Genomic DNA, 26,087 nt, shown 5'->3' with positions numbered 1-26,087 from the left:
GATGACACTCACCTGCTGAAACCTCAATCCTGAGCTTAGAGTGTTAATGGAGGCTCGGGACATAGCTTATTTGGTAGAATGCTTGCTTAGCATCCATGAAGCCCTGGAGTTTGATTCCCAGTACCCCATAAGCCAGACATTGTGGTGTATATCTGTAATCTCAGCACTTAGGAAGCAGAGGCAAGAGGGCAAGGTCAAAGTCATGTTCATAGTTGAGGCTGATCTGGGATGCCTGAGACCCTCTCCCTACACACACACACACACACACACACACACACACACACACACACACACGTTGATGTAAACAATAACAAGTAACAAGTAGGAGTAGGAAAGACTTATGAAGCCTTTTTTTTGGACTCAGTTTCCCCATTTGCAAATGTTAACATTTATGCCTTTAGTTCTTCTAGTTCTAAAATCCAAGGATTCTTTGAGAACATCGAATCACACAGAAAGTTCCATTTCTGCCTCTTCCTTGTGAGGACTCCGATCCTTTTACAGGAACTCTCGTAATTCCTTTAAGCTGTTTTGAATAGTTTACTAAATAAAAGGCTGTCAAAAAACCACTCATTAAGGACACACAGTCTTTGCTCTAAGAGCTACTGGTTTAACTGCAAGGAGAGGCCGCCATTAAAACACAGACACACACGCATGCACACATAGCAGGCAGAACCACTTTTGGAAACAATCTCTGAACTTCAATTTTATTTTTACAAAAAGGCAACAAGAATAGCGAGGGGGGAGGTAGTAAGAATGCTTGCTGGGTCACTCAGGGGAAAGAGACCTCCACAGGCAACAGGAGCGGGCCAGTTTGCTCTTCCTTGCCCGTTTCTAACAGCAGTGAACAAAGAGAAGTCCAAGACAGACTCGCTGGGCGTACGTTAGCAAGGTCAGTGTGTATAGACTGGGACAATGAACAGGGAAGGTCAGTTATCACACAGCCCCATCCAGAGGTAATGGGGTTCAAGTCAGACTATTGAGGCCTTGACTCTACATAGCCTGGGCCATGTCTTTGTGGTCGCCTGGGCCGGCCTCTCCAGGGCATATAGGGGCCCTGAGCTAATCGCCTTTGGAAACCCCTATGCGCCCCGGGGGCCGGGCGCTGGTAACAGGGTGGGCGGTAGTTGGGCATGGGTGGCTGGGGATGAAAACTAAAGTCACCCTCAAAGGTATATCCTGTGTGGGTGGGTGCGGGGTCCTCTGAATGAATATAGAATTCATCCGTCTGGAAAACATGGTCTGAGGAGAAATAGGAATCTTGGGGATATGGGGGTAACGGGGGTGTCACCTGAGGTGGGGGCAGCGGACATGCTAGTAGGGGTGGGGGCCTTACGGGCAAGCCAGGGGGCGGGAATAGGGGGCGTGGCCTGGGAAAAGGCCCAGGTGGAGGCGGGGCAAAGGCCTGAGGACCTCTATTGGCCTGGGGCTGCCATTCCTCTACCCGGCCTGCACTTTCCCAGTCCACAGGATCAATTTCCAATGGGTGTCGTTGGGGCAACTCCACACCCCAGGCATCGGCCATGTGGGCCAGCAGCATGTAGGTGAGTCTGCGGTGTGCATGTTCATTCCAGTGCACGCCATCTCCCTGCAGGTGCTTCTTGGCTTGCCGGAAGTGGAAATTTAAGTCCAGCACATCGAAGCAGCGCTTGGTTGCTTCTGCATGGCTGTACAAGTTGGCTTGCCTCACTCTTTTTTTCAGGGTGGCTACCGAGATCCGGGCCTGGCCCTTACACTTCTGAGGGAGGAAGGCCGCCTTGATCTTGTCACCCAAGGGCATGGCAGTGTTCCACACTAGCAGGCATGACTTGGGCAGTACCTGGTCCATGCGCCCAAACAGGTTCTCCAGATTCTGCCTATAGCTACTCAAGGAATTCCGCCCGTACCTGGAGACGTCCCAGAGGCAAGAGTTCATAATGATCACATCCGGGGCATGTGTGCCAGACTGCAGCTCCTCCAGGACGCTCTCCATGTACTCTGAATAGACGCGCGTGAGGAAGTAGAAGCGCACCAGATGGTGGTCGGAGCAGAACTCGCGCACCTCGCGGTAGTCGGTGCGGTTGTGCAGCGTGTCCAGCTCGCCTCCCTTCATCAGCTGGTCCTTTTCGAAGGTCAGCTCCCCCTTCATTCTGAGCTGCTTGTAACTGAGCAGGCAGTCCTTCTGCAGCAGGAGCACCAGGTCCTTGTACACCGCCCTATGCACAGAGTCCCCAAGGACGACCACATACTTGTTGTGTAGAAGCTGCTGCACTTCTGAGGCCAACAGGCGAACCATGATGCCCTGCGTCGGTCGCGCCTCTTAGCTCCCTCTTTTGCACAAGCTGGGTCTGGGAACTGCTAAAACAGAAGAGAGAGCGCTGGGAGGGGCCCGCTCGCCCTTAGGCAGAGGGCAGCAAGCTTGAGAGAGACGGGGGAGGTCGCTTGGGGAGCTGCCACCGAGGGCTGAGAGGAGGGGTTGGGTAGGGAAGAGGGCAGGGGCAGACCCTCCTTGATCTGGCTGAAGTTTAGGCCTGCAATTTAATCTCAACTATTGGGCCTTATCTTCTTTCCGCTCTGTCCATCTATTCCCCTGTTACTTCCAACAATTACCATTTCTGGAGGCTCAAACCATCTTTAATTTGTTAAAAACCCAACCACTGGGCTGGGGAGATGGTTGAGAGGGTGAAGGTTCTAACAGAGGATCTAGGCTTACATCCCCAACACAGACAAGCAGATCCCCAGGTTTACCCGGCTAGGCCAAAACGGCAGGCTTTCGGTTCAGTAAGAGAACCGCTCTCAAAATATAAGGCGGGCAGCTGTGCCTGGGAGGTGGCTGCCTTTAACACCAGGATTTAGGAGGCCGGCGCAGGCAGAACTCTGCGAATTCAAAAGGCTAGCTGGGCCTAGCAAGTTCCAGACCAGCCAACAGTACGTAGGGAAAGCTTGTCTCAATAAAGAAATGAATGTGCGTGGGGGGTGGGGGGGGGTGGGAGGCAGAGAATAAATAACAAGAGGAAGAAATGCCTCAGACCCAGAAAGACAAATATTACATGTTTTCTTTAAAAAAAAAAAAAAAAAAAAGAGGAAGGTACGCATCACTGATCTGCATCACTGATGTCCGGTCTCCACACTTGAGAGTGCATGTGCGTGTTTGCGCATGCGTGTGTATATACCCCACCCCCAAATGCCACCCACATCCTTAAAAAAAAAAAAAAAAGCCGGTGGCGCACGCCTTTGATCCCAGCACTCAGGAGGCAGAGCCAGGCAGATCTCTGTGAGTTCGAGGCCAGCCTGGTCTACAGAGCGAGATCCAGGACAGGCACCAAAACTACGGAGAAACCCTGTCTCCAACAACAACAGACAAACAAACAAATAAATGGAATAAAAAGGGTTCTGGGGGGGTTGGGGCTTTAGCTCAGTGGTTGAGCGCTCCTGGGTTCGGTCCTCAGCTCTCGAAGAAGAAGAAAAAAAAAAAGGGTTCTGGGGATAGAGTCCTCACTTGTAGAAAGCTCTAGGTTCTGTCCTCTGCATTTACAACCATAGGAAATATTCTAATGACTTACATTGTTTCACTTTTCTTCCATGCCTTTCTTTGCATGTAAATATCAAAACTGTTTTTCTATTCTCCTGCCAATCTGTCTCTTGGTTAGTTTGCATGTCCCCGGGGGCTAAGCTAAGAAGTAGAGAAAAGGCTTGGCCTTTCCAAACACTTTGGATGAAATGCTGACAGGTGTGGAACTTATCTTCAAAATCTCAAATTAAGGCCAGGCGGTGGTTGCACACGCCTTTTAATCCCAGGGTTGCAGAGGCAGAGGCAGGAGGATCTCTGTGAGTTAAAGGCCAGTCTGGTCTACATGGCCAGCTCCAGGTCAGTCATGGCTATGTTGTGGGATCCTGTCACTTAGGATGCATCTCCTGGGACCATTAGCAGGTAGAATCACATTTCAATTCTACTTCAAACTATAACCAGCCAGGGGCACAGAAGCCACGTTAGCCATGTGAAAGCCAGTGAAACCCACCATGACTCTGAGAGCTCTAAGGTAATGTACACTGTAAACATTACAGGCATGGGTGGATAACTGGCACTAAACTGTAAATAATTATTTTTTCTCTGTTTTTTTTTTTAACAGTATTTCTCTGTATAGTCCTGGCTGTCCTGGAACTTGCTCTGTAGACCAGGCTGGCCTTGAACTCCCAGAGATCCACCTACCTCTGCCTCATAAGTGCTGGGATTAAAAAACCAAAGGCGTGCGCCACTACTGACTGGTAAATCGGTATTTTTTTAGAAAAGGTATATTCTGTGCTGGCCTCAAACTCCTGACCATTCCAGCTTAGCCTCTGAGTGCTGGTGTTAAAAGCGTGCACCACTACATCTGGAACTTTTTTTGGAAATGGGGTCTCACTATGGAGCCCTGATTGTCCTAGAATTCACGATGTAGCTCAAGCTGACCTTGAAGAACTCAGAGATCAGTCTGCCTCTACTTGCCGGAGTGCTGGACCAGGCCCAGCTAACAAATTAAAATGTTACGGCTGTACTACAGAACAGGCAAAATATCGCTATCAAAAGAGAAGTTTCACAGGGAGAGGCGGCACACCTTTAATCCCATCATCACTCGGGAGAGAGGCAGGTGGGTATCTATCCAGCCTGGTCTACTTAATGAGTTCTGGGGACAGCCAAGGCTACACACAGTGAAACTCAGTCTCAACAAAACCAAAAGGAAAACAAAAAAAGTTTAACAATAATAGCTCATCACCCTGGCGCAACAAGATAACACATTAAGTAAAGAATGCGCAGGGCTGGAGATGAGGCTCAGGTACTTAGGGAGCTCACCTAGCAAACGGAGAGCCAGAGGCGGCATCCCCATCCCCGCAGAACCTGGAGTGGGGGCGCAAACCGTAACCTCAGCACTTGGGAGGCAGAGGTAGGAAGGTCATCTATGAGTACTTAGTGAGTTCCAGGCCAGTCTGGTATATGTGAGACATTGTCTCAAAAAGGGAGTGGGGAGAGAGGAAGAGAGAGAACATGAGGTAAACAGTATTTGTCCTCTGACCTTAGAAACACTGATAAACTAGGCTTGGTAGTACAGGACTATAATGCTAACACTTGGGAGGCAGAGGCAGGAGAATTGCCATTAAGTTCTAGGCCAGCCTGGTCTACATAGTTAAGACCCTGTCTCAAAATATTAAAAGAAGAAAAAAAATAAAAATAAAAGGAGAGGGAAGGGAGAACCTCACTGATAACTGTCATAATATAAGTCTCAGGTGTGGTGGTGCAAGCCTGTAATACCATACAGCAAGGCAGACAAGGAGGACCAGGAGTTCAAGGCCAGCCTAGGACAAAACAAGAAAAAACGTGCTAGAGAAGAACACTGCTTTGGAGCCACAGTAGTGGGGTGGGACCCTGGCGCTGCTTGCCAGCTCTTTGCAGCTAAGTTACTTAGCCTCTCTGTGAAATAGGACTACAGTACTCACGTCAATTTGATGCGGGGATTGAGTGTAGTGTGCTCAGATACTCTGTTTATGCTTGTATGTAGGCAGGCACTCCCGGGGTCCAGTAGAGAGTGTCAGAGTCCCTGCAGCTGGAGCTCAGGGCAGTTTCGAGCAGCCAGATGTGGCTGCTGCTGGGGTCTGAGCAGCAGTGCTCTCCACCTGGGCCAACTCTCCAGCCCAAATGTAAAGAACTTAGAACAATGCCTGCCAAGCATTGTTCTTAAGTACCAGTATGAGTTAGTGATTCTCAGTGAGCAAGCTACAGAACACCAGTTTAGCCATCCGAAAAGGGGGAGAAAACTGTTCATCTGTTATCGGGGTTCCACAAAACCAAAGGAGATGATGAAAGGGGAGGGTTTTCAATATAATGCCGATGTTTACGGAACAACTCTCGGATGCCACTTTAAGGTGGCCTACTTAAGAGATCTTTCTCCCCACTCCTATCTTATAGAAAGGATGGAGCTAAGATTTACTCGCTTTATTCATAGGCAGCTATCTACTCTGCTACCGGGGTTGTGTGTAATTGTGGGTAGGGGTGGAGAGAATGAATGTACCATATCTCATCATTCAATCTCAAGCCAAAAGACACAAATATTAAACCAGGTATTAGCATAAACCAGTAAAAAAATCCAAACGCTGCCCCATGGGAAGGTGTGGTTCCCAGCATTTCAACCAGGGAACCTTGGACCACATGCTGCCCCCACCCACCCACCACCTGGCCCCAAGTCAAGCAAAACTGCCTGCAAGAATTAGCCATTGTCCTCCAGGGGAAGGTGCCGATAGCATCTAGGAGAAAGGGAGGGGAAGAGCATTCCAGTAGGCAGCTGAAGCCAAGACAAGGGGTGGGGGGGCGCTCAACAACCAGATGGACAAAGTCAGACACCCTCTGCCTGGTCCCCATGGGAAAGGGTTGATTGTGCTAGGAGGCCACCCAAGACATGCCCAAACCTAAATGACATGTTTAGTGGACTGAGAGAACACCAAGGTAGAAAGACTGAATGCTCTCCGACACTAAAGGCCAGCAACTTCCAGTTCCGGGTTCTTATTTATAAAACTGAAACAAAAAGGGACTAGAATATAGCCAGGCTAGAGCAATAAGCTCCCTTATTAGTTTTGGGAGCTATCTGATGGACTCATTTCATTAGGAGGGGACACAGTGAGTCAACTGTTGTGCTCCAAAACCAGGGACAAAAAAGAGCAGTCTCAGATGGCGTGTCGGTGGTAAACATCTGTAATCCCGGCACAAGGCGCCAAAGGTGGATTGCTCAAAAACTTAAAATGAGTTGGTCTCTTCCCTCCAGGGGAGAGATAAGCAAAGGCTGCCAAGGACAGATAAGGGGGGGCTGACCCTGCAAGGGGATGTGCGCAGAAGCACCCAAGGCTGCTGAAGGAGTCAGGGTGGAGGTAGAGGGGTACAAGGCCTACAATTCCACGCTTAAAAAGTTCCCCTGATTCCCCAAATCTGCTTCGCTGCAAGATCTGGGCCTCTAAAGTTGTGGGAGAAATATGCATTAATAATGGCGACCGCTATTTTTAAAAAATGACTTTCAAGCAATTTGCTTGTATTTCTCCATTTGGGGACAATTAATTTTTCAGTAGCTCCACGAGGCATGAATTATAAATCTTAGACTGTTACTTTACAGCCATCCCCAAACAAACCCAGATCATTTTTTTTCATTAATCAGTGTTGTGTAGTAATTAGGTTAGTTTTTGGAAGAATGACAAGGAATTAGGCCAGTGGCTCTGGAGATCCGACAGAGATGTCTTAGAACATAAAGACAGGCAGGCCTGACAATTAGGATGCTGCTTCGATTTCTAGCAGGTAAAATTTGTAACTAGTTTAATAGTTTCATGCATCTGACTAAATACCCACTGTAACATTGCACTAGGACTATATACAGCTCCTTTCCCTTTAAAGGCATTGAGGGATTCTAGCTATCTATCTATCTTTTTTTTTTTTTTTTCCAAGACAGGGTTTCTCTGTGTAGCTTTGAAGTCTGTTCTGGAACTCACTCTGTAGACCAGGCTGGCCTCGAACTCACAGAGACCCACCTGCCTCTGCCTCCCGAATGCTGAGATCAAAGGCGTGCGCCACCACCGCCCAGCTCTATTTTGTTTTGAGACAGGGTCAAACTACGTAGCATGGTTGGTTTAGAACTTGATAATATAGACCATGCTGGCCTTGAACATGAAGACCTGCCTGCCTCTGCATCCCGAGTGCTGAGATTAAACATGCCCAGCGCAAACCATTATTTTTGACTTTTCCAAGCTCCCCTTCAATTTTAAGACAATGCGCGTACAGACAAGAAAATTATTTCTCAGGAACTCGCCTTTTGACTATGTTTTTGGTAACTGTTTAGTTTTCTAAGTTGAACTAAATCTGTCAAAAATCATATGGCCTGCAATGGGCCCACACTAGACTGGACGGGGCCTACCAACCACCGGCTCCGGAGGAGGGCCTGCCACTGCATTCTGGACTCTGGACTGAGAACTCGCCACGGACTTGATTTGGGGCAAGTAAGTGAGGTATCTACTCTCCACAACACCAAAAGTGGGAGGAGCAATATTTTAAAGATGGCTTTAGGGCCAAACCAGATGTATAAAATTATTGTGAAATACTGTGGTAAGTGGCAACATAAAGACACCGCGGCCAGGTAGCCACAGGGAAGGAAACCCATCTCACCCCTCCCGGGCCAGGTGATGCATCACCTGGCTTCATAGGCCTCAGCCCTGCAGCCTAATGAGGAAAAAGGTCGTTTCCAGGGTGTGTCCGGGCCTTGACAGCTGTCACTCAGCATAGTTAACTTGGTTGACACTTGTGACATATCGCAGTGATGCCTGGCCAGCCTTCTAAGGGGGTTCCCGGTGGCGGTGACAACCAATCCGGCTTAGGCATGAGTTGAGGTGGACACACTGGGAGCGGGCCTGTATCATCCCTCCCCAGAACATTCAACGGCACAAACAGCAATGGAAGAATTCCGAAAAAGACTGTGAGTCTGAAAAGCTATACGCTTAAAAAACTCTTAAAGCACCATGTTTCCCCCCATGAATAGTCTAATATAAATCTGATGGGCTACTGAAAGAAACACACGGGGAAATTTTAAGGACGAAGTGGAGCCGGGCAGTGGTGGCGCACGTCTTTAATCCCAGCACTCGGGAGGCAGAGGCAGGCGGATCTCTGAGTTTGAGGCCAGCCTGGTCTACAAAGCGAGTTCCAGGAAAGGTGCAAAGCCACACAGAGAAACCCAGTCTCGAAAAACAAAAAACAAAACAAAACAAAAAAAAGAACAAAGTGGAGGTCCTTAATACTTGCTATGCAGACACTTTTTAGAGAAAAAGATAACCTTTGGGCCATTTTTTTTTTCTTTTAGAGACAGGGTTTCTCTGCCCTGGCTGTTCTGGAACTTACTCTGTAGATCAGGCTGACCTCGAACTCAGAGATCTGCATGCCTCTGGGATTAAAGGCGTGCGCCGCCACCGCCGCCAGGTTCCCATTTGGATCTTTTTAAACAATTCATAAAAGTTTGATTTCAATCGCATACAGCTTTGCACATTTTTAGCATTACCATCCCGAGTCATTATTTCAACTGCACCTATAATCTGTCTAACAGGGTTAGGAAAAAGTCCCGAGTTGGCAACCTGGCTTTCACCTCAAAGACACAGTGCCGTACTGGTCTCAGGCTGGAGGCCCATCTCTCCGAGCCTCGGTTTCCCCCCCTGCGAGGATAAGAGGATACCCCGGCCTCTCAAAGGCTTAGTCCCGCCTGCAGGACAGCGGACCCCCTTTAAGCCCCACTCCAGAGCAAACAACCCAAGGACCCGAAGCCCCCGATCCCCCGACCTCGAGGTCCCCCTTCCCACCGAGTGCAAAGGCAGACACCACCTACCTCCTTCTGGGGAAGAAGGCCAACAGCCAAGTCGCGCCGGGAGCTTTCTACATCCTCAACCTATCTCCTCCCCTGAGTGGACTAACCCTGCCTTCTGCCTTTCAGTCACTCGTCCTAAGGTGAGCTCCCACCCTCCTAATTTCTCCCTGCTTAAAAAAAAAAAAAAAAGGTAACTTTGTTGGCTCCACCTCCCGGCCTGTCTGTCCTACTGCCTGGCCTTCAAGGCCACATTTTTTAAAGCGCTCTTTGCACAGCCTGTGTCCGGTCCTCTCCTCCCACTCACTCCTCCTCGGGCTTTAACTTGGCTTCCAATCGCATCAAACCCGAAGACATTTGTCAGTAAGTCACCAGTGGCTTCTTGGCTTCCTTTCAAAGGCCGATTCTTGACCTTCGCAGTGGCTGCTGACCGCCACTTCTGCAGCGCCCACCGGAGCCCCGGGCCTGCGGGGTCCTGTCCTCTCCCAGGGCTTCCCTCCAAAGACCGTCTTTCTCAAGGCCCCCTCAGCAGTTCTCCAGACTCCCTTCCACCTTGGCTTCAGTCACCCCTAAGCCTTGGAGCAAGTCCCTGCTCTGCTCTAGATAATCTGGTTCTGGCTTTTGCCCGTGGTCCGAGCCAGATTGTAAATGGCTTCTCTTCCCTAGACCCAGGCAGGAGGAGGAGGAGGAGGAGGAGGAAGACAAAGGACCACCCATCACCTTATCAATACTATTTGTATGCAGATGACTCAGAATTGAGGCAATAAAGCCACCAGGCTGAGTGGGAGGGCCCGGGATTCGGCCCTGGGGTAAGATCAGCTGGAGATCCCGGCCAGATCTGCACTCTCCCAGCCTCGGGCATTGTGGCCTGGAGGGGCGGGGAGCCTAGTGAGTGACTAGTGATTTCCTAAATAGTTGATGGCTAGCAAAATGCTGCCACATTATAAATAACCCCTTCTCCACCCCACCCCACCCCCAGTGTCTCCTCAGCTCCAGGCATTCAGGTGGGTAAAGTTCTTTAGTGGGGGAAGGGAGGAATAACAATAGCCTTCCAAATTCTCCAGGGTTCTTTATCCTCACACCAAATTGTGACAATTCCTAAGACCATTCCCTCCCGACCTTTGGACAGTCTTCCTCAAGGTAAATATTGGTGTGGCCTGGGACCAAGGCAACCTGCTCTAACGTGTGTCCAGAGCTTCAATTCTGGATGGAAACTGGGTGGACATATGACTGGGTGGAAATACATCCCATCCAAAAAGCTGTGTCAACTTGTTTTTATTTTTCATAAATGGCTGTTGTCACCATTCTTGAAACATGAAAAAATCCTTAAAATGATAGCCTGAATGTAGCTCAACTCAACTATTACTATTTATTTATTTGGGGGGGGCGTGGTTTGGGGGAAGGTGGTCGTGGGGGATCCAACCCAGGGTCTGATGCATGGTAGGCAAGATGTGTGCATCTACCTTACATTTATATACCAAACTGAATTTTTTGTTTGTTTTGTTTTGTTTTCTCTGTGTAGCTTTGCGCCTTTCCTGGAACTCATTCTGTAGCCCAGGCGGGCAGCAGTGGCACACGCCTTTAATCCCAGCACTTGGGAGGCAGAGGCAAGCAAATTGTATTTTAATGTTAATCATATATCATATAGATTATAACAGATTGGTTATACATTCCACTGTTATATATGTAAGGTAGATACACATGTATATTGAAAATATACTTTAGGATTTCGCAACGTTTTCAGAAGTTGAGCACTGTTCACTTTTACTTCTGTTTTAGCTTAGTTTGCATGGCTAATTTTTTTTCTTCATTATCCACACACACACACCCCCCCCCATTTGTGGGTGTGAGATCATGGGATCTGTTTCTTTTCTTTTTTTATTTTCTTTTTCTTTTTCGAGACAGGGTTTCTCCGGGTAGCCTTGCCTGTCCTGGAACTCACTTTGTAGCCTCAAAGTCACAGAGATCTGCCTGCCTTCTGCCTCTTGAGTACTGGGACGAAAGGCGTGCACCCCGCCCCCTGCTGGGATCTGTTTCTTAAGATCTACTCATTGACTGGAAGTCAATTTTGTCAGAAATTCCTGCTTGGCCTTCAGACAGGCCTCGCCTTCCTCCAAGGGCCCCACTCCTTAACGCTTGGTCTGCTGTAGCAGTTAACAGGCCCTGTCACTCAGGCTCTCCTCAGACACAAGCGCCTCCTGCCTCCGTGTCCCAAGCGTTCCTGCAGTCCTCTGGTCTTAGTGTCTTCCACGGTGCACCCTCACTTCTGCCTCTTTCCAGAGAGCCACCCACTCTGCTGGCCGGCCTGTTGGGTTCTCACAGCTCAGCCTTTAGTTACCTCTGCTGACAGAAACCAACAGAGGCACGCAGAGGTTACACAAAATCGCCCAAGGTTGCTCAGCTACCAAAGCCAGAACCGGCCTGGTATTGAGGGCAACTTCTGAGAGATTAGATAGGCTTGGGGCATAGGTAGGTTTCCTTTCTTGGGGGTAGAAACAGGGTTTCAGAACCCAAAGCTTTTAACTCCAGCTATAAATATTTGCTGAAATGAAAAGAAGGGAAGTAAAATTATCTAGAAAGAAAAATTTGCATGCCGTTTCCTCCTTGTTATTCTCCGCTGGAAAAACTATTTTGTACACAACTTTACATTTTCCACGAGGAAACAAAACAGGGTTGGAGTTTATCTGGTTCCATTCCCACCACTCAGATGTTAGCTAGCTTTATTATTATTATTTGCAGTGAAATGAAGTATTTAACCAGCTGTTTTACAACACCAATTGGGTAACCTTATTTAGACTCTTGGGGTGCTAGTTAAGTGTTTTACTTGCTTATCCATGTGCTCCTCTTAAGAAACTTATGAAACAGGTATTTTTCATTTTATTCATTTACACATTATTCAAAAATCAAGGTTGAAAGATGGACTGAGCCTCCTGCCGTCACACGCTTATGAAAAGCAGGGCTGGAATGCCAAGCCTTTGTGGTCAACCACCACAGACAAGATTGCACAGACAATAAATAGACTCTGTACATCCTCTTTCCTTCAACACTGAATTGGCTGTTTCCTTGCACCTTTTTTTTAAAAAAAAAAAAAAAGAAATTTAATTGTTTACCAGTCTACACCACTAGCAGCTCCTCCTTTGGTGCCACCAAGTCCGGTGGCTGGAGTCCCATCCCCTATCTGCCCAGTGACTTGTAACGGTAGGGATCTGAGAAAAGACAGTCAGAAAATTTAAATCTATATTTAAAAGAAAATAGGAAGCAGAGCCCTGTAATCTCTCAGGGTCTTTCTCAGCTACATAGGGAGTAGGAAGACATCCTGGGCGATAAGAGACCCATTAGCAAAAGAAAACAAGAAAGCTGGGAGGTACTTACTCATTGAAACCCCTGGTGATTTTTTGTATACGTCTCTCTGTTGATTCCAGATCTCTTCCCTAGATAGAGTCCTTTCCTGGCTGAAGATCAGAAAGGCCCAGACTGTCTTCAAGGGAAAGAAGTTCAACGCTGGGTGCTGGAACTTTCACAAGCCAGTGTCTGGGGAGGTGATGCCATTTCCGGTGGCCTCTGGGGCAAATGACAGGATACCGCATTTGCTTTCTTGCTTTAGGAGGAGTAATGGCCGAGGTTTAAGACTGTGCCATCAACGGAGACGAAACATGAAGTGGAAATCTGGCTCTGAATTTGTTTGCATCTTTGCCTTTCTCAGTAATTTGAATGTAACTATATCTTGACCCTTCCTGTTTTTTAACGGTTCAGTTCCTCGGCTTTTGTTATTCAGGTGTGGTGGATACAATTCGGAAAGTATTAGAAGTAGGGGGGAGGGATTGGAGAAAGAGATTGGGGGTGCGGTAAGAGAGATTTCTCCCTTTCCTTTCTCTTGTTTAGTAGCCAAGGATCGTGTGTGTGTGTGTGTGTGTGTGTGTGTGTGTGTGTGTGTGTGTGTGTGTGTGTGTGTGTGTGTAGGGGGGCTCTGTTTACAACCCAGCCTCCCAGCTTCTGTCCTGATCTTCGTACAGCCCTGTGGTGGGAGGACAGGCCCTCCACAGTTGGGAGTAGGAATATGGGCCCGAGGCTGTCCGGAAGCAGACAGCCCTGTGACTGCAGCTCCAGCCAGGTAAATGAGGAAAAGGTCAGAGCCAGCACAAGTCCCGGCTACCTCCTCTCCCAGGCTCCCACTGGAAACTGTCAACTGTTTAGAAAGACAAGGACCTGTGATTCAACTGATAAGCCGCTGGCTGGCCTTGGGTTCTGGTTGGAATGATCTCATTTGGGGGAGGGGCTCTCACCTCCCCTACCAAATACCGAGATGAAAGAAGGAGGAAATGAATCAGAAAAGACAAGGAGGAGAAACTCTTTAAAAAAAAAAAGCTTTTTTTTTTCTGAAAATAGTGAACTTTTAGTAGGCGCTTTAAACACTTCGAAGTAGAGCATTAGAATGTGTGTGCGTGTGTGTGTGTGTGTGTGTGTGTGTGTGTGTGTGTGTGTGTGTGTGTAACTCAGGCCCCGCCCTCTACCTCTGAGCTATGGCCCCAGTTTCCAGCTTCTATTATGATAAACAGTATCAAGGAAGGAACAAAGCAGATTCGGCAATGAGCCAAGTGTGGTGGCACATGCTTACAGTCCCAGCACTCAGGAGGGCAGAGGCAGGAGGATTGTTCCAAAAGCCCAGGCCAGCTTGGGCTATAAAGGGAGAACCTGTCTCAAGCCCAAACAACCGAAGATCCTCTGCCCACACCCTCCATGCTTTGCTCTGGGTTTTATTTTCTCACTACTATGTAATAGGTAAGTTGCTCTACAAAGTGACTTCTTTGTTGTTTCCTGGAAAATATTTTATGTCAACTGCCCCACATGTACCTTGAAATTTAATTACACATAAATTTAATTAAACATTCTGCATGTTCTTATCTTGCCTAAATTTTTTTTTTTTCATCTTGGCCAAATTGCTTTCTAGGTTTTAATGAACTGTAATGCAATCATTACCGTGTCTCCAGACAGGGCTTCGGTCTGGAACCCAACTCATAACCTGAGTGTTCTAAGATTCAGAACAGTGTATTATGTAACCAGAGGGCCTCTCTGCCCTGACCTGGGTTCTGTACACGAGTTTCAAATGTTTCCAAGACCTGAGTGTCAGCACGTCCCCGCACTGTGAGAAGGAACTGGGGAGGGTTCCAGGTTTTCTGCAATCAGGAGCCCAGAGAACAGGAGTAGATGCAAATGGTCGTCATGTTTACACGCTTTCTATTTAAAAGGCGGGTCCCTGAGAGCCACTGATTTACTTGCTTTCAGCCTCCATGTCAACCATGTCAACCCATGTCAACAGCTGCTCTGGCCCTATCGAATGCTTCAGCCTCGTCAACCTAAAACGTACTTCCTCCCACGCCTCTCCTTTCCTGGCTAGAGCGGCTCCTGTCATCCGCACTTGGCAGATGGTGAAACTGAAACTCTGCAGATCTTCAATGCCTTGTCACCTGATGGAGTCCTTCCGACTGCACAGGGGTCATCTCTGCTGCCAGGTGGGGTGCACTGCCCGTGTTAACCATATTTCAATTAGGTTGTTTAGTTCTCCAAAGGGTACAAGAGGGCTGGGGTGTGGCTCACTTGGCAGAGCACTTGCCTACCGTGCATGAAGCCCTAGCTTCTGTCCCCCCTCCCCTCCCGCCCCCGAAGAAACTGTACGACATGCATGGAATCCCAGCAATAGGGAACTGCAGGTAAGGATCGGAAATCAGGGTCATCCTTGACATTGACTCCCTAAGGAGTCTGAAGTGAGCCCGAGCTACATAAGACTCTGCAGTGAGTCTCAGTGTTCCCAAATCCCACGACTACTTATTCTATCGGGAACATTCTACACAGATATTCCATAGCTGAAGGGATTCCGTATAGCAACAATTATCCTGCTGACAATCAGGAAACTCCAGGCCACCAATAAAGCCAAAGTTGTGTGCAGAGACAATATGTGTTTTCCTGAGGCATCACAGACAGGTATGTCGAAGACGGTAAACAGACCGTGCTTATATACAGCTAAAAGGATCTATGACCTCGAGTTAACGTATGTAAAACCTCACTCTCATTCCTAAACCTGAACAATATCATATACCTTATGATTCTGTTTGCGAAAGGAATTTCTCTACCCTTGAAGCCTTTGAATTTACATTCTCCGAGCAATACATAGAAAATCACGAACCATATACACAGTCACCGTAAAGACAATGCAGCAATGCAGGTGCTGGGCACATGGCTGGGTTGGTAAAGTGCCTGCACAGATACGAGGACCCGAGTTCAGCTCTCAGCACCGGGCCTGGCTGTGCCGGGAGGCAGAGATGGGGGTGGGGTGGGGTGGGGATCTCTGGTCAGCCAGCCGAACAGTCAGCTCAGGGGCAGTGAAAGAAGATCTAGATGGGCAGAGACTGAGGAAAAGAAAATACCCAACACTGACCCTCAGATTCCACACACACACACACACACACACACACACACACACACACACACACACACACACACACACGCTCAGACACGAACACATAGAGATGAATACAATCAAACAATCAGGGGTGGGCTGAGAGGTGGCTCAGCGGTTGAGGGCACTTGTTGCTCTTGCAGAGGACTGGGTTTGATTCCCAGCACCCACATGTTGGCTCACAACCATCTGTAACTCCGGTTCCAGAGGATCTGACACACTCTTCTGACCTTCAAGGGCACCAGGCATGCACATGGACATACACATGTATGCAAGCAAAACCACTCATACACATAAAACAGTAAAATAAGACTAGCAAAACCATCAAGAGTGACTCTCCTGAGAAGTCTATACCTATACTTGGGTGTATCTTATTCTGCCCCTGAGCATCTCTTTGCATTACCCCCATGCTAAAGATCCACATTAAAAATGTCTTTTGCCAGGCAGTGGTGGTACACGACCTTAATCTCAGCACTCAGGAGGCAGAGGCAGGCGGATCTCTGTGAATTCAAGGCCAGCCTGGTCTACAGAGTGAGTTCCAGGGCAGCCAGGGCTCCACAGAGAAACCCTGTCTCGAAGAAAACAAACAAAAAGTCTCTTAGTAAATTTCAACTCTACTTCATACCATCTTGTCTTGAAATTCTTTTCTATGGCAAAGTGAAAAAATCCTGGGTTTGCCTAAGTGTAGGTCCCTAAGGGTCAAAGGAACTCTTCAGGGTGTAGCACATGACTGTCCTGGTTCCACTGCCCCCTCTCCCTGATAGATGAAGGCCAAACTGAACAGATGTTAAACTGCAAAATTCCTTTGGTAAAACTAATCATTCAGATTGTTCCAAATGTTCAAATAATTGAAATGCTCTTGAAAAAACCAAGCAACCAAACATAAAAAAAAACCCAACCTATTACTGGGCTGACAATATTGTTCAGTGGTAGAGCCATTCAGACAAGTGACGGCCTGGAGCAAGATGCAGAAGCAGCTATCCTGTGGAAACCCAGTCCAGGGACTCTCGTTGGTCTAGGGCCTGTGTTCTTCTGTGTGGAGGGCACTGAAACATATGCTCACAGTGATTGGCTGACTTCACATGCACCGGTGCTGTGGATGGAGGGAAAAACTAGGATGTCGTGGACTATGAACTTGAGATCATCTGGCTTTGGGGCCAACAGACTGTTAAACCTCATGGAGTCACATATGGTTCCATGACCTTGGTGGTCACTGAATCCTTCTGAATCTACTATTTCATTTGTAAAACGGTGGCATCAATAACTACTATGTGAATGCAAGGATTGAATGAGAAAGTGAACCCAGACAGCATGTCCATAGGGGTACAATAAAAGATCTCCATGCTGTTCCCCATGGACCATCTCTTCATTCTCTCTTTGAGTTGGTAAGTTACTCCCACGGGCTTGTATGCTTGTGGGAACAACCCAGTAAACGGGAATGCTCCTCCTGGGTGGGGAGACTGGCTGTACCTGCCAAGCAACAAGACGGGACCATTCACTAAGTCTGCTGGCTGAGTTCTTTGGTTTTTCTCTGGTCTGCCTCAGCAAGGTGGGTGCAGGTATAGAGCAGGCCTTGAACTCACTGTATTCACCTGCTCTGCCTCTTGAGTGTTGGGATTAGAGTGCATTCCCACACCCAGCCATTTGTGAGGTTTTTTTTTTATTTTTTATTATTTTTTTGTTTGTTTTGAGACAAAGTCTCACTATGTAGCTCTAGCTTGCCATATTCCATATGTAGATCAGGCCGGCATCAGACTTTTGGAGATCCACCTGCCTCTGCAGGGATTTTAAAGGATTATTATTCTTATTATTAATGTGTATGCATGTGTGTGTGGGTATGGGTTTTTGCACATGAGTGCAGTGCTTATGGAGGCCAGAAGAGGGCATCGGATCTGCTGGAGCTAGAGTTACAGGTGGTTGTGAGTGGCATGGCATGGGTGCTGGGAACCCAACTCAGGTTTTCTGCCACAGCAGTGTGCACTCTTAACTTCTGAGCCACCTTTCCAGCTGAGGGGATCTGCTTTTTGGGTTCCATTAATGTAGAATTATGTTACAAAGTCATACTTTACTTAAAGTCATGGTTAACCTGAATCCAAGTACAGAAAAACAATAATTAATTAATTACTTTAATCACATAGTGGGACATATTTTAATGTAAGAGCAAAAATAATGTGCTTTTCTCCCTCCTTTTTGGTGGTGTTGGATATGGAACCTATAGCCTCACACGTTTGGCAATCATTCTGCACCCAGCCCAATAGTGTTTCTTCAGCATCAACAACCCTTTATTAGTTCCAGCCACAGAATAATTGAAGCTTATCTACTTCACCCACCTTCTCTATTGGAAGGAACAGTCGTTTTTCTTCTCTTTGAGGAATGGAGTGCTGTGAATGGACCAGAAATCAGCCCATTCAATGTTTACATACAGATGCATTTACTTCCGATAACAGGTGTTTGCATTCAGACCTACGCTCGGCTACCTTTAAGTGATGGCCAAATTTAGCAAATCAAAAGCCATGTTTTTTTTGCTTGTGTGAATATAGTAACCTACATGGTTTTAGTTATGTCTCTTCAAAGAATTTGCAATTTGTAATTTTAAGTACATACGAATACTCAAATGTCTGTAACAACCTCAGCACTGAGAAGCAGAGGCAGGAGGATTACTGAAAGTTTGGCCAGCCTGGTCTATATAATGAGTTTCAGGCCAGCCAAACCTACATGTTTAGACTGTGCCTCACAAAACAAAAGTACATCTGAATAATAAGTAATTTGTGTCCTCTAGTAGTATATGAAGACTTGTGAGGGGCTGGGGCTGGGGCTCAGGCGTAGAATGTGTAGAATGTTTGCCTAGCATGCATGGGGTCCTGGGTTCAATCCTCATACTGCAAAACAAACCTTCCTCTCCATTTAGACCTAACCTGGTAGCACACTAGGTCTGCAATGCCAGAATCGAGGGCTGAGGAAGGAGGATCACCATGAGTTTGAGGCTAGCCTGGGCTACCTAGGGAAAACCAAAATAATAATAAAAGAATTTTGAGAGGATGGGCAAGATGATGGCCCAGTGGTTAAGCTTGTGCACTGCTCCTATGTCTTGGCTGCCTTGTGCACATGCGCTCTCTCTCTCTCTCACACACACACATACACACACACATACACACACACACACACACACACACACACACACACGCGCGCACAAATGCATGCACGCACTAATAATAAAATTCTTTGTTTTTTGAGACAGTGTTTCACAGTGTAGCCCTGGCTGTCCTGGAACTCACTCTGTAGACCAGGTTGGCCTTGAACTCACAGGGATCTGCCTGCCTCTGCCTCCTGGGTGCTGGGATTAAAGGCGTGCACCACTCACCACCCAGCAAATAAATCTTTCTTGGAAAACAGAAGACTTTTGAAGCCAGATGTGGTGTTCAACACCTATAATCCTAGTACTTGGAGACTGAGACCAAAAGATCATGAGTTCTAACCTGGTCATGACTACACAGTAAGCAAGAACCTTGTCTACACATAAATAAACCAAATTTGAGATCTGAGTTAAAATATCTCATGAGTTCAGCTTAGTAACAACTAAATTCTGTGCTAAATCAGTGTATGTCAACTATTCTTTGGTTGTTGCTAAGTAGGGACTTAGGAAGTTGATGAACTGAGAGACCCAAGATCCTACTGCTTGGATATGCCCTGAATCTGTCTACATGCAGTCTTGGAATCTCGGTTTTATGCAGTCTCCATTCTGCTCCAGCATGGCTTCCTGGTTCAGAGCATGGGCTTTTGCAGGCTGGGGAAGTGAGAAAGGTCTCAAGTCCTTACCTCACGAGTCATGTGACTCTGGATGCTTGACTCCTGTGGACCCATTTCCAGTGTCCAATGTTCAATGTGTGGATGGAGCAGCAGGGTTCTCAGTTTACTCTAGGAAAATGGTATGTGTGCGGTGGGGGGTGGGGCGTGTGTGGGCGTGGAGGGTGGTGCAGCTCAACGTGACTACAGCCATCTTGGCTCAGTTTGCCTACTGGGAAGTCCTGGCAGATATTCCAAGCTCTATAACAAACAAAGTTATTAGGACAGTCAGTCAAGCATGGCGTACCAGCCACTGATGCTCAGATTGTTTTTAACTGATATTTTGAGAAAGGGTAGTACATTCCTGTTGACCACGCCCACCTTTGCCCGGCTCAGCATGGGAGGTACCTTCCTCCTGTTTTAAAGGGCAGGATCCTCTTGCCTTGGTGCTACCCAAAACATCCTCTGCCCCTAAGTCTCTAATAAAATGCCATTTGTGCAGTCTGGACCTAGCAGTCCCTTTCCTTGGTGTCTCAGGACCCTTCTCCCTCTGGTGTCTGGCTCTAGTACACACAGAGTGTAGTATCCAAACAATGTGTGTACATCTATGCCTTAATCGTATAGAAAATAATACTTTAAATAGTTGGCCGCAGGTAAAATGCAACCCTGTGTGATGAACACAGCTCTGGGCTGTCCCGAGAGCATCCTGCAGGAACGGACTCGGCTGCAGGTGGACAAGGATGACATAGGCTGTCTTGAAGCTTGGGACACCGAACAGCCTTTCCTGTTGCAGTCAGGCTCGGCAGGGAGCCTACTGGACCTTGCAGTAGGCTTCCTGGGGCTGGCTGCATGGTCCCACAGTCACGGGTCATTTTTTTTTTTTTTTAAAGCTTGTAAGTCTTTTCACAAAGGATAATTAAACACTGCATGAGAGCAGAGGCCTTTTATATTAGAAATGTGTCCCTCACCTCCTGTCAATAATGTTAGGCGGCTCCAAGGCACTCAGTGTGTTCTGATTCCAGTTTCTGTGTTCACCCCACTCCTTCCTCAACTTGACCATTTCCAGATGCACAGTGGAGAGAGGTCCATTCGTATGTGGTGCTGTACCCTTCTTCCATTCTGCAAATCTGAATCTACACACCCCATTCCCTCTTCCCCCGACCCTCACCGCACAGCCGCACGCACGCACGTCGTTCTCCATACACCCTATGCTAATAGCTCTCACACACTACCTGTGACACACTTTCTGTTCCCAAGTAACTTAGCCATTCCTTGGTTACCATGACCTCTCTCACTCAGTCCACACTAGCACCAACTTTGAAGCTTTATCCTAGTCAGGGGTGGGGGGTCGGGTTGGGGGTGGGGTATATGCCTTTGATCCTAGCACACAGGAAATAGAGGCAGGCAGGAAATTAAGGCCAGCCTGGTCCCAGGTAATCTACATAGTGAGTCCGAGGTAATCTAGAGCTACATATTGAGACACTGTGTCTAAAACTCAAAAACAGCCGGATGGTGGTGGCGCACGCCTTCTTTCATCCCAGCACTCGGGAGGCCGGCGGATCTCCATGAGTTCAAGGCCAGCCCTGGGCTACAGAGTGAGTTCCAGGAAAGGCACAAAGCTACACAGAGAAACCCTGTCTCAAAAAAAAAAAAAAAAAAGTCTAGATATTGTCAGGCAGTGGTGGCACACACCTTTAATCCCAGCACTTGGGAGGCAGAGGCAGGCAAATCTCTGTGAGTTCCAGGACAGGCTCCAAAGCTACACAGAGAAACCCTGTCTCAAAAATCAAAATCAAAAACAAAAACAATGGCCGGCCAGTGGTGGCGTATGCCTTTAATCCCAGCACTTGGGAGGCAGAGGCAGGAGGATCTCCGTGAGTTCGAGCCCAGCCTGGGCTACAGAGTGAGTTCCAGGACAGGCTCCAAAGCTACACAGAGAAACCTTGTCTCGAAAAACAAAACAAAACAAAACAAACAAACAAAAAACAAAAAAAAGATATGGTTATAAAAAAAAGTGCTTTTAAGTGGCATTCTTAATAAACTCTAACAGTGGCAACCTTGTTTTTCCCAAAACCAAAATGCTAAGTCTTAACTTACTAATGCTACACAGTGGGATCACTGATACAGCCATTGTCAGAATCAGTGGAGTCTGGAAACGCTTCCTTTCTTTAGGGAAGGCTCCAGCATTTTCAAATGCTAGTCACAGCTAAATTCCGGGACAAGGAGCTGATTTATTCAGGAAGGAGATAGCTCGGTGTTCTTTGGTGCATGCCATTCTTCCTTTCTTCTACCAGGTAAATGTCCCTCCGGGGCCTCTCTCCTGGCACAGTGCTTGGCACCAGCGTTTTAAAACACATGACAAGAACAGCAAAGGACAAAGAAATGGTTCTTGTAAACTCTGTGACTCTACAAGGATCCAATTTAAAATACACTCTGAATGAATGATCTTATTTTCCGGTTCTGAGGTCACGGCCCCCGGACTGTCTCCGATCAGAAATCCTGTCACCCAGCACAAGCAGAGGAGGCCTGTGACAAGCTCCCCTGGCCAGTCCACTCTGCGGGCCAAGCCTCTACCTCAGTTCACACCAGGCATCACTTTCCACCTGACTTTCCCTCCTCCTCAGTCCTTAAGCCTGTGTTCTGAGATGCAGATCTTACCATTTCACGGTCCTTCACAGGCCGAGTGAGTATCTGAAGACATCAGCCTTCCTGCCTTCATCGGGCTTATTAGCAACCAGGGAGCCGCCCCTCCGAGGAGCCCGCAGGTCTCAGCCCACAGGACCTTCCTATTCTTTTAGGCCACAATAGTACTTCCGAATACTCTAGGCCCAATTCTGGTTTACAGCATCAACAACTGCAGCTGCCATTTCCTGAGAGCTTCTTTTACACACAGACATCTTCCAGCCACATTACCTTTAGTGCCACCTACAGACTAGGAAGAGTGTCCATGGAGGAAAAAGACATCTCACAGGGTCACTGTTTGCCTCAAACTGCAAGGCCAGGTGAATCCACCTCCCGCCTGGCCTACCCTGGCACTTAGCAGGCAACTGAACCCACACCTAAGCCATGCCCACAGGGTGACTTCTACAAACACTGGAACACTGCAGCAAAGACGAGGCTGTTTTGACTTTTGATTTGGAGGGGAAGAGAGGCTGCCGCCAGTGAGTGTGCTGGTTTCCGGTACGTCACCAAGCGGGTTTAGAAATCCGTGAGGGAATGGTGGACTCACAGAATCGGGATCTTGGGGAAACTTGCACTTCATTTATTTAAGGCTTTCTTGTGATCACATTCCTGGAGGAACCCTACCAAACCCTGGGGGCTTAGAGCGCCAGCCAAGTCGGAAGGGGAAACTGTCATCTGCAGAGTTTGATTGACCACAGACTGATGTTTTAGGAGGAAGTAGGCTCAGAAAACCCTGCAACCCTGGCCCGCTATGATGATGTGTGTTAACGAAAATGAGAGCGGGCACTGATTATCACTCTGAATGGGAAGAGGCGCCGAGGCAGGTTCTGTGAGTTTGCTAAGCGGATATCACAGGCCTGAGCCCCGCTTGGTAGGTGGGGGCTGTGCCCGGTGTGTGCGTGTTGGGGGAGGGAGGCATACTTACATGTCTGCACAGGGAAGATCCTGTGATCCAGTCCCTCCATCGCTGGGCGCAGAGATGGGAAGAGGAAGGGAGGAGGCCGGAGGAGAGGTGGTGGTGAGGAGCTCCACTTGGTTCTCATCGCCGGGTCATCCTGGCCCTGTGGAGAGAGTCAGCACTTCCTTCAGTGCGGGTAGGTGGCGCAGCCGCCGGGGCTGCTCCCGGGCACTGGCTGGGGCTTCCTCTTTGGTGGAGTTCATAAGGTGCAAACTTGGCTCTTCTCTGGGCCACAGGACGAACCCAGATGCCAGCTCCCCGGTTCATCTCAGCCAAGCCAAGAGGCTAGCCAAGCCAATACAGATCAGAACCGGTCTGTCCTACACATCTGGGCCAGGGGCCTAAACTAATCCAGCCCGGCCTCCAGGCAAGGCCTCTTTCTTTTCTAGGGGCCCTGACCATGGGCTTCAGCAGGCTTCTGCTGACCATCAGGGCTTTCCCACACTCCTGCCCTAATGAGAGGCCAGAGCTGCCCACCTGTCTCTTGACAGCAGTCCCATAGCCTGGCAGAGACCTCTGGTGCTGATGCCAGTGAATTTTGTCCCCAGGCCCCCAGGATGAGTCAGTATGAAGCAAGCTACTTCTGGGGTGATCAGACTCTGGGTGATATCTAGTGTCCCTTTCTGTAGTTCGGGGACACTAGGGCTTGGAGGCACAGAGTGGAGGGGAAGTGGAGTGGCACCCTGTCCACATCAGGTCTGTTTCCTCCATTTCTTCTCCAGTGCAGCAGGTCAGTGCTTTAAATGCCCACATTTTTTTTTTCTTCTGTTTTGTTTGATTTTTGAGACAGGGTCTTACTATGTAGCCCTGGTTGGTCTGGAACTTTCTGTGTAGACTAAACTGGCCTCAAACTCCGAGATCCGCATGCCTCTGCCTCCTGAGAATTAAAGGCTTGTGCTACTGTGCCTAATCTCTTTCCTTTTGTTAAAAAGGGGTGTCAGGAGTTGGTGAGGTGGCTCAGTGGTTGGGAACATATTTTGCTCTTGCCGAGGGCCCAGGTTCGATTCCCAGCACTCACATGACAGCTCTCAACCATCCGTAACTCCAGTTCCAGAGGATCTAACGTCCTCTCCTCACCCCCACTGGTACCAGGCACACATGTGGTACACAGGCATACAGGTAAACAAAACACTCATACAAATAAAATACATTTAAAGCAAATTAAAAGATCTGTTTGTTTACTGTGTGTGTGTGTGTGTGTGTGTGTGTGTGTGTGTGTGTGTGTGTGTGTGTATACCACAGTACACTCACGGTGGCCAGAGGAAACTTGTTGGAGTTAGTTTTCTCTCTCTCTCTCTCTCTTTTTTTTTTTTGTTTTTCGAGACAGGGTTTCTCTGTGTAGCTTTGTGCCTGTCCTGGATCTCACTCTGTAGACCAGGCTGGCCTCGAACTCACAGAGATCCGCCTGCCTCTGCCTCCCGAGTGCTGGGATTAAAGGCGTGCGCCACTACCGCCCGGCTGGAGTTAGTTTTCTCATGTAAATTCTGAGGATCAAACTCAGGTCAAATCAGGTTTGGTAGCAAGAGTCCTTCCCCACTGAGCCATCTCAATGACTCCCAAAGCATACAATATTTATTCTACTGGGGCATGCTTGGTTCACATCTGTTTCCAAGCTATGGAGATGAAGAGGGAGGATCATGGGTTCAAGGCTAGTACTTATGATGAGCTGCTGCCTTAAAACATCACCAAACCAAAGCCTGCCATCTTCTTCCCCTTCAGGCTCATATGGCCCCCGTGCAGAAGTCCCTCCACAGCCAAGCCTTGAACTCCAGACCCTCCTGCCTCTGCTCTCTTTAGAGACAAGGACTCAGGTCGCTGGTGTTGGCCTAGAACTCCGGAACCTCCTGCTGCTGTGCATTGGGATTATAGTCATGCACCAGCCCACCCAGCCCAAATCTCTGATTTGTAAGTGATCGATTCTGGTAAAGGAGGCTGGAGAGAGTGGAGGGGAGCTTTTCCCTCATCCAGACAAGGTAGAGAAACTGCAGCCGAGGTGAGCAAAGCATGGTGGGCCTGGTGCTGGGCGCTGACCGAACAGGCTTTCAGCATCACTGGCCGATGACCACGGCATGTCTTCTTTTTTTCCTAAAGGTAATTGGCTAAATTAGTTCACGGTTCTACCAGCTCTAAGGAATACGGAATGGATAGGGAGTAACTGAGCCAGGGTGTTCTGAAGCCTTTCTGTGAAGAATCACAGAGTGTACAGACAGCACTTGCTATTGAAGTAGACACAGACATGATGGTCCATGTGTAGAAGTCAGAAATCAGGATTGATGGAGAGAATGAGGCAGGCCCATTTGGAGAAGCAGTTAAGAGCCACCCAGAACCTTAACTTCCAGAGGCATGGCAGGTCGATTAAGGAGGCAGCAAGCTAGGTCTGGGAGGGAAGCCTGAGTGCAGCACACACTCCAAGAACACAGACACCTAGAGGCCAGACTCGGGGTTGCAAAGCTGTAGGGAGCAGAAATGGGGAAATGTCAAGGAGGGAATGAGCAGGGTCGCTTCTCAGCAGTTAGCTTCCGCTGTATCCTCACTCCGAGGATTACCTCTTTTCCCTTTAAACAGAGTCTCACTACATAGCCCTGCTGGCCTGGTATTTACTATGCAGGTCAGGTTAGCCTCGAACTCATTGCAAATTTCTTTCCTTGGCCTCCTAAATGCTGAGATTCCCATGCCTGGCTTTATATGACATTCATCTGTCTGTCTGTCTGTCCGTCCGTCCGTCCATCCGTCCACCCACCAACCCACCTACCCACCCACCCACCTACCTATCCTGTTTATTTCAGTGCTATGGATTGAACCCAGGGCTTTGTACATGCCAGGCAGGCATTCTGTCACCGAGCTGTGTCCCTAACCTGCTTTTCTACTTTTTGGAGACAGG

The 26,087-nt window shown here is 48.2% G+C and overlaps 1 protein-coding gene across 13 annotated transcripts in view; it reads right to left on the bottom strand.

Annotated features, from left to right (window-relative positions):
* Positions 1-690: 690 nt before the first annotated feature.
* Positions 691-26,087, bottom strand: part of Pced1b (PC-esterase domain containing 1B) — a 136,624-nt gene continuing 111,227 nt past the window's right edge. For 9 of the 13 annotated variants that reach the window (XM_052748781.1, XM_052748786.1, XM_052748787.1 and 6 more), the window contains 3 exons: positions 23,174-23,309; positions 12,702-12,890; positions 691-2,334 (listed from right to left, as the gene is read on the bottom strand). In XM_052748781.1, coding sequence (XP_052604741.1) covers positions 974-2,272 — 1,299 coding nt within the window. In that variant the 5' untranslated portion in view covers positions 2,273-2,334; positions 12,702-12,890; positions 23,174-23,309 and the 3' untranslated portion in view covers positions 691-973. Of the gene's footprint in view, positions 2,335-12,439; positions 12,536-12,701; positions 12,891-23,173; positions 23,310-26,087 lie in introns of all 13 variants that reach the window. The other 4 variants (XM_052748779.1, XM_052748778.1, XM_052748782.1 and 1 more) reach the window with 4 other exon arrangements.

Source organism: Peromyscus californicus, unplaced genomic scaffold (assembly GCF_007827085.1).
Source record: "Peromyscus californicus insignis strain IS unplaced genomic scaffold, ASM782708v3 Scaffold_20__1_contigs__length_68692818, whole genome shotgun sequence".
Taxonomy (NCBI): Eukaryota; Metazoa; Chordata; class Mammalia; order Rodentia; family Cricetidae; genus Peromyscus; species Peromyscus californicus.
The sequence above is the reverse complement of the archived record's forward strand: the minus strand, read 5'-3'. Positions and strand labels throughout refer to the sequence as shown.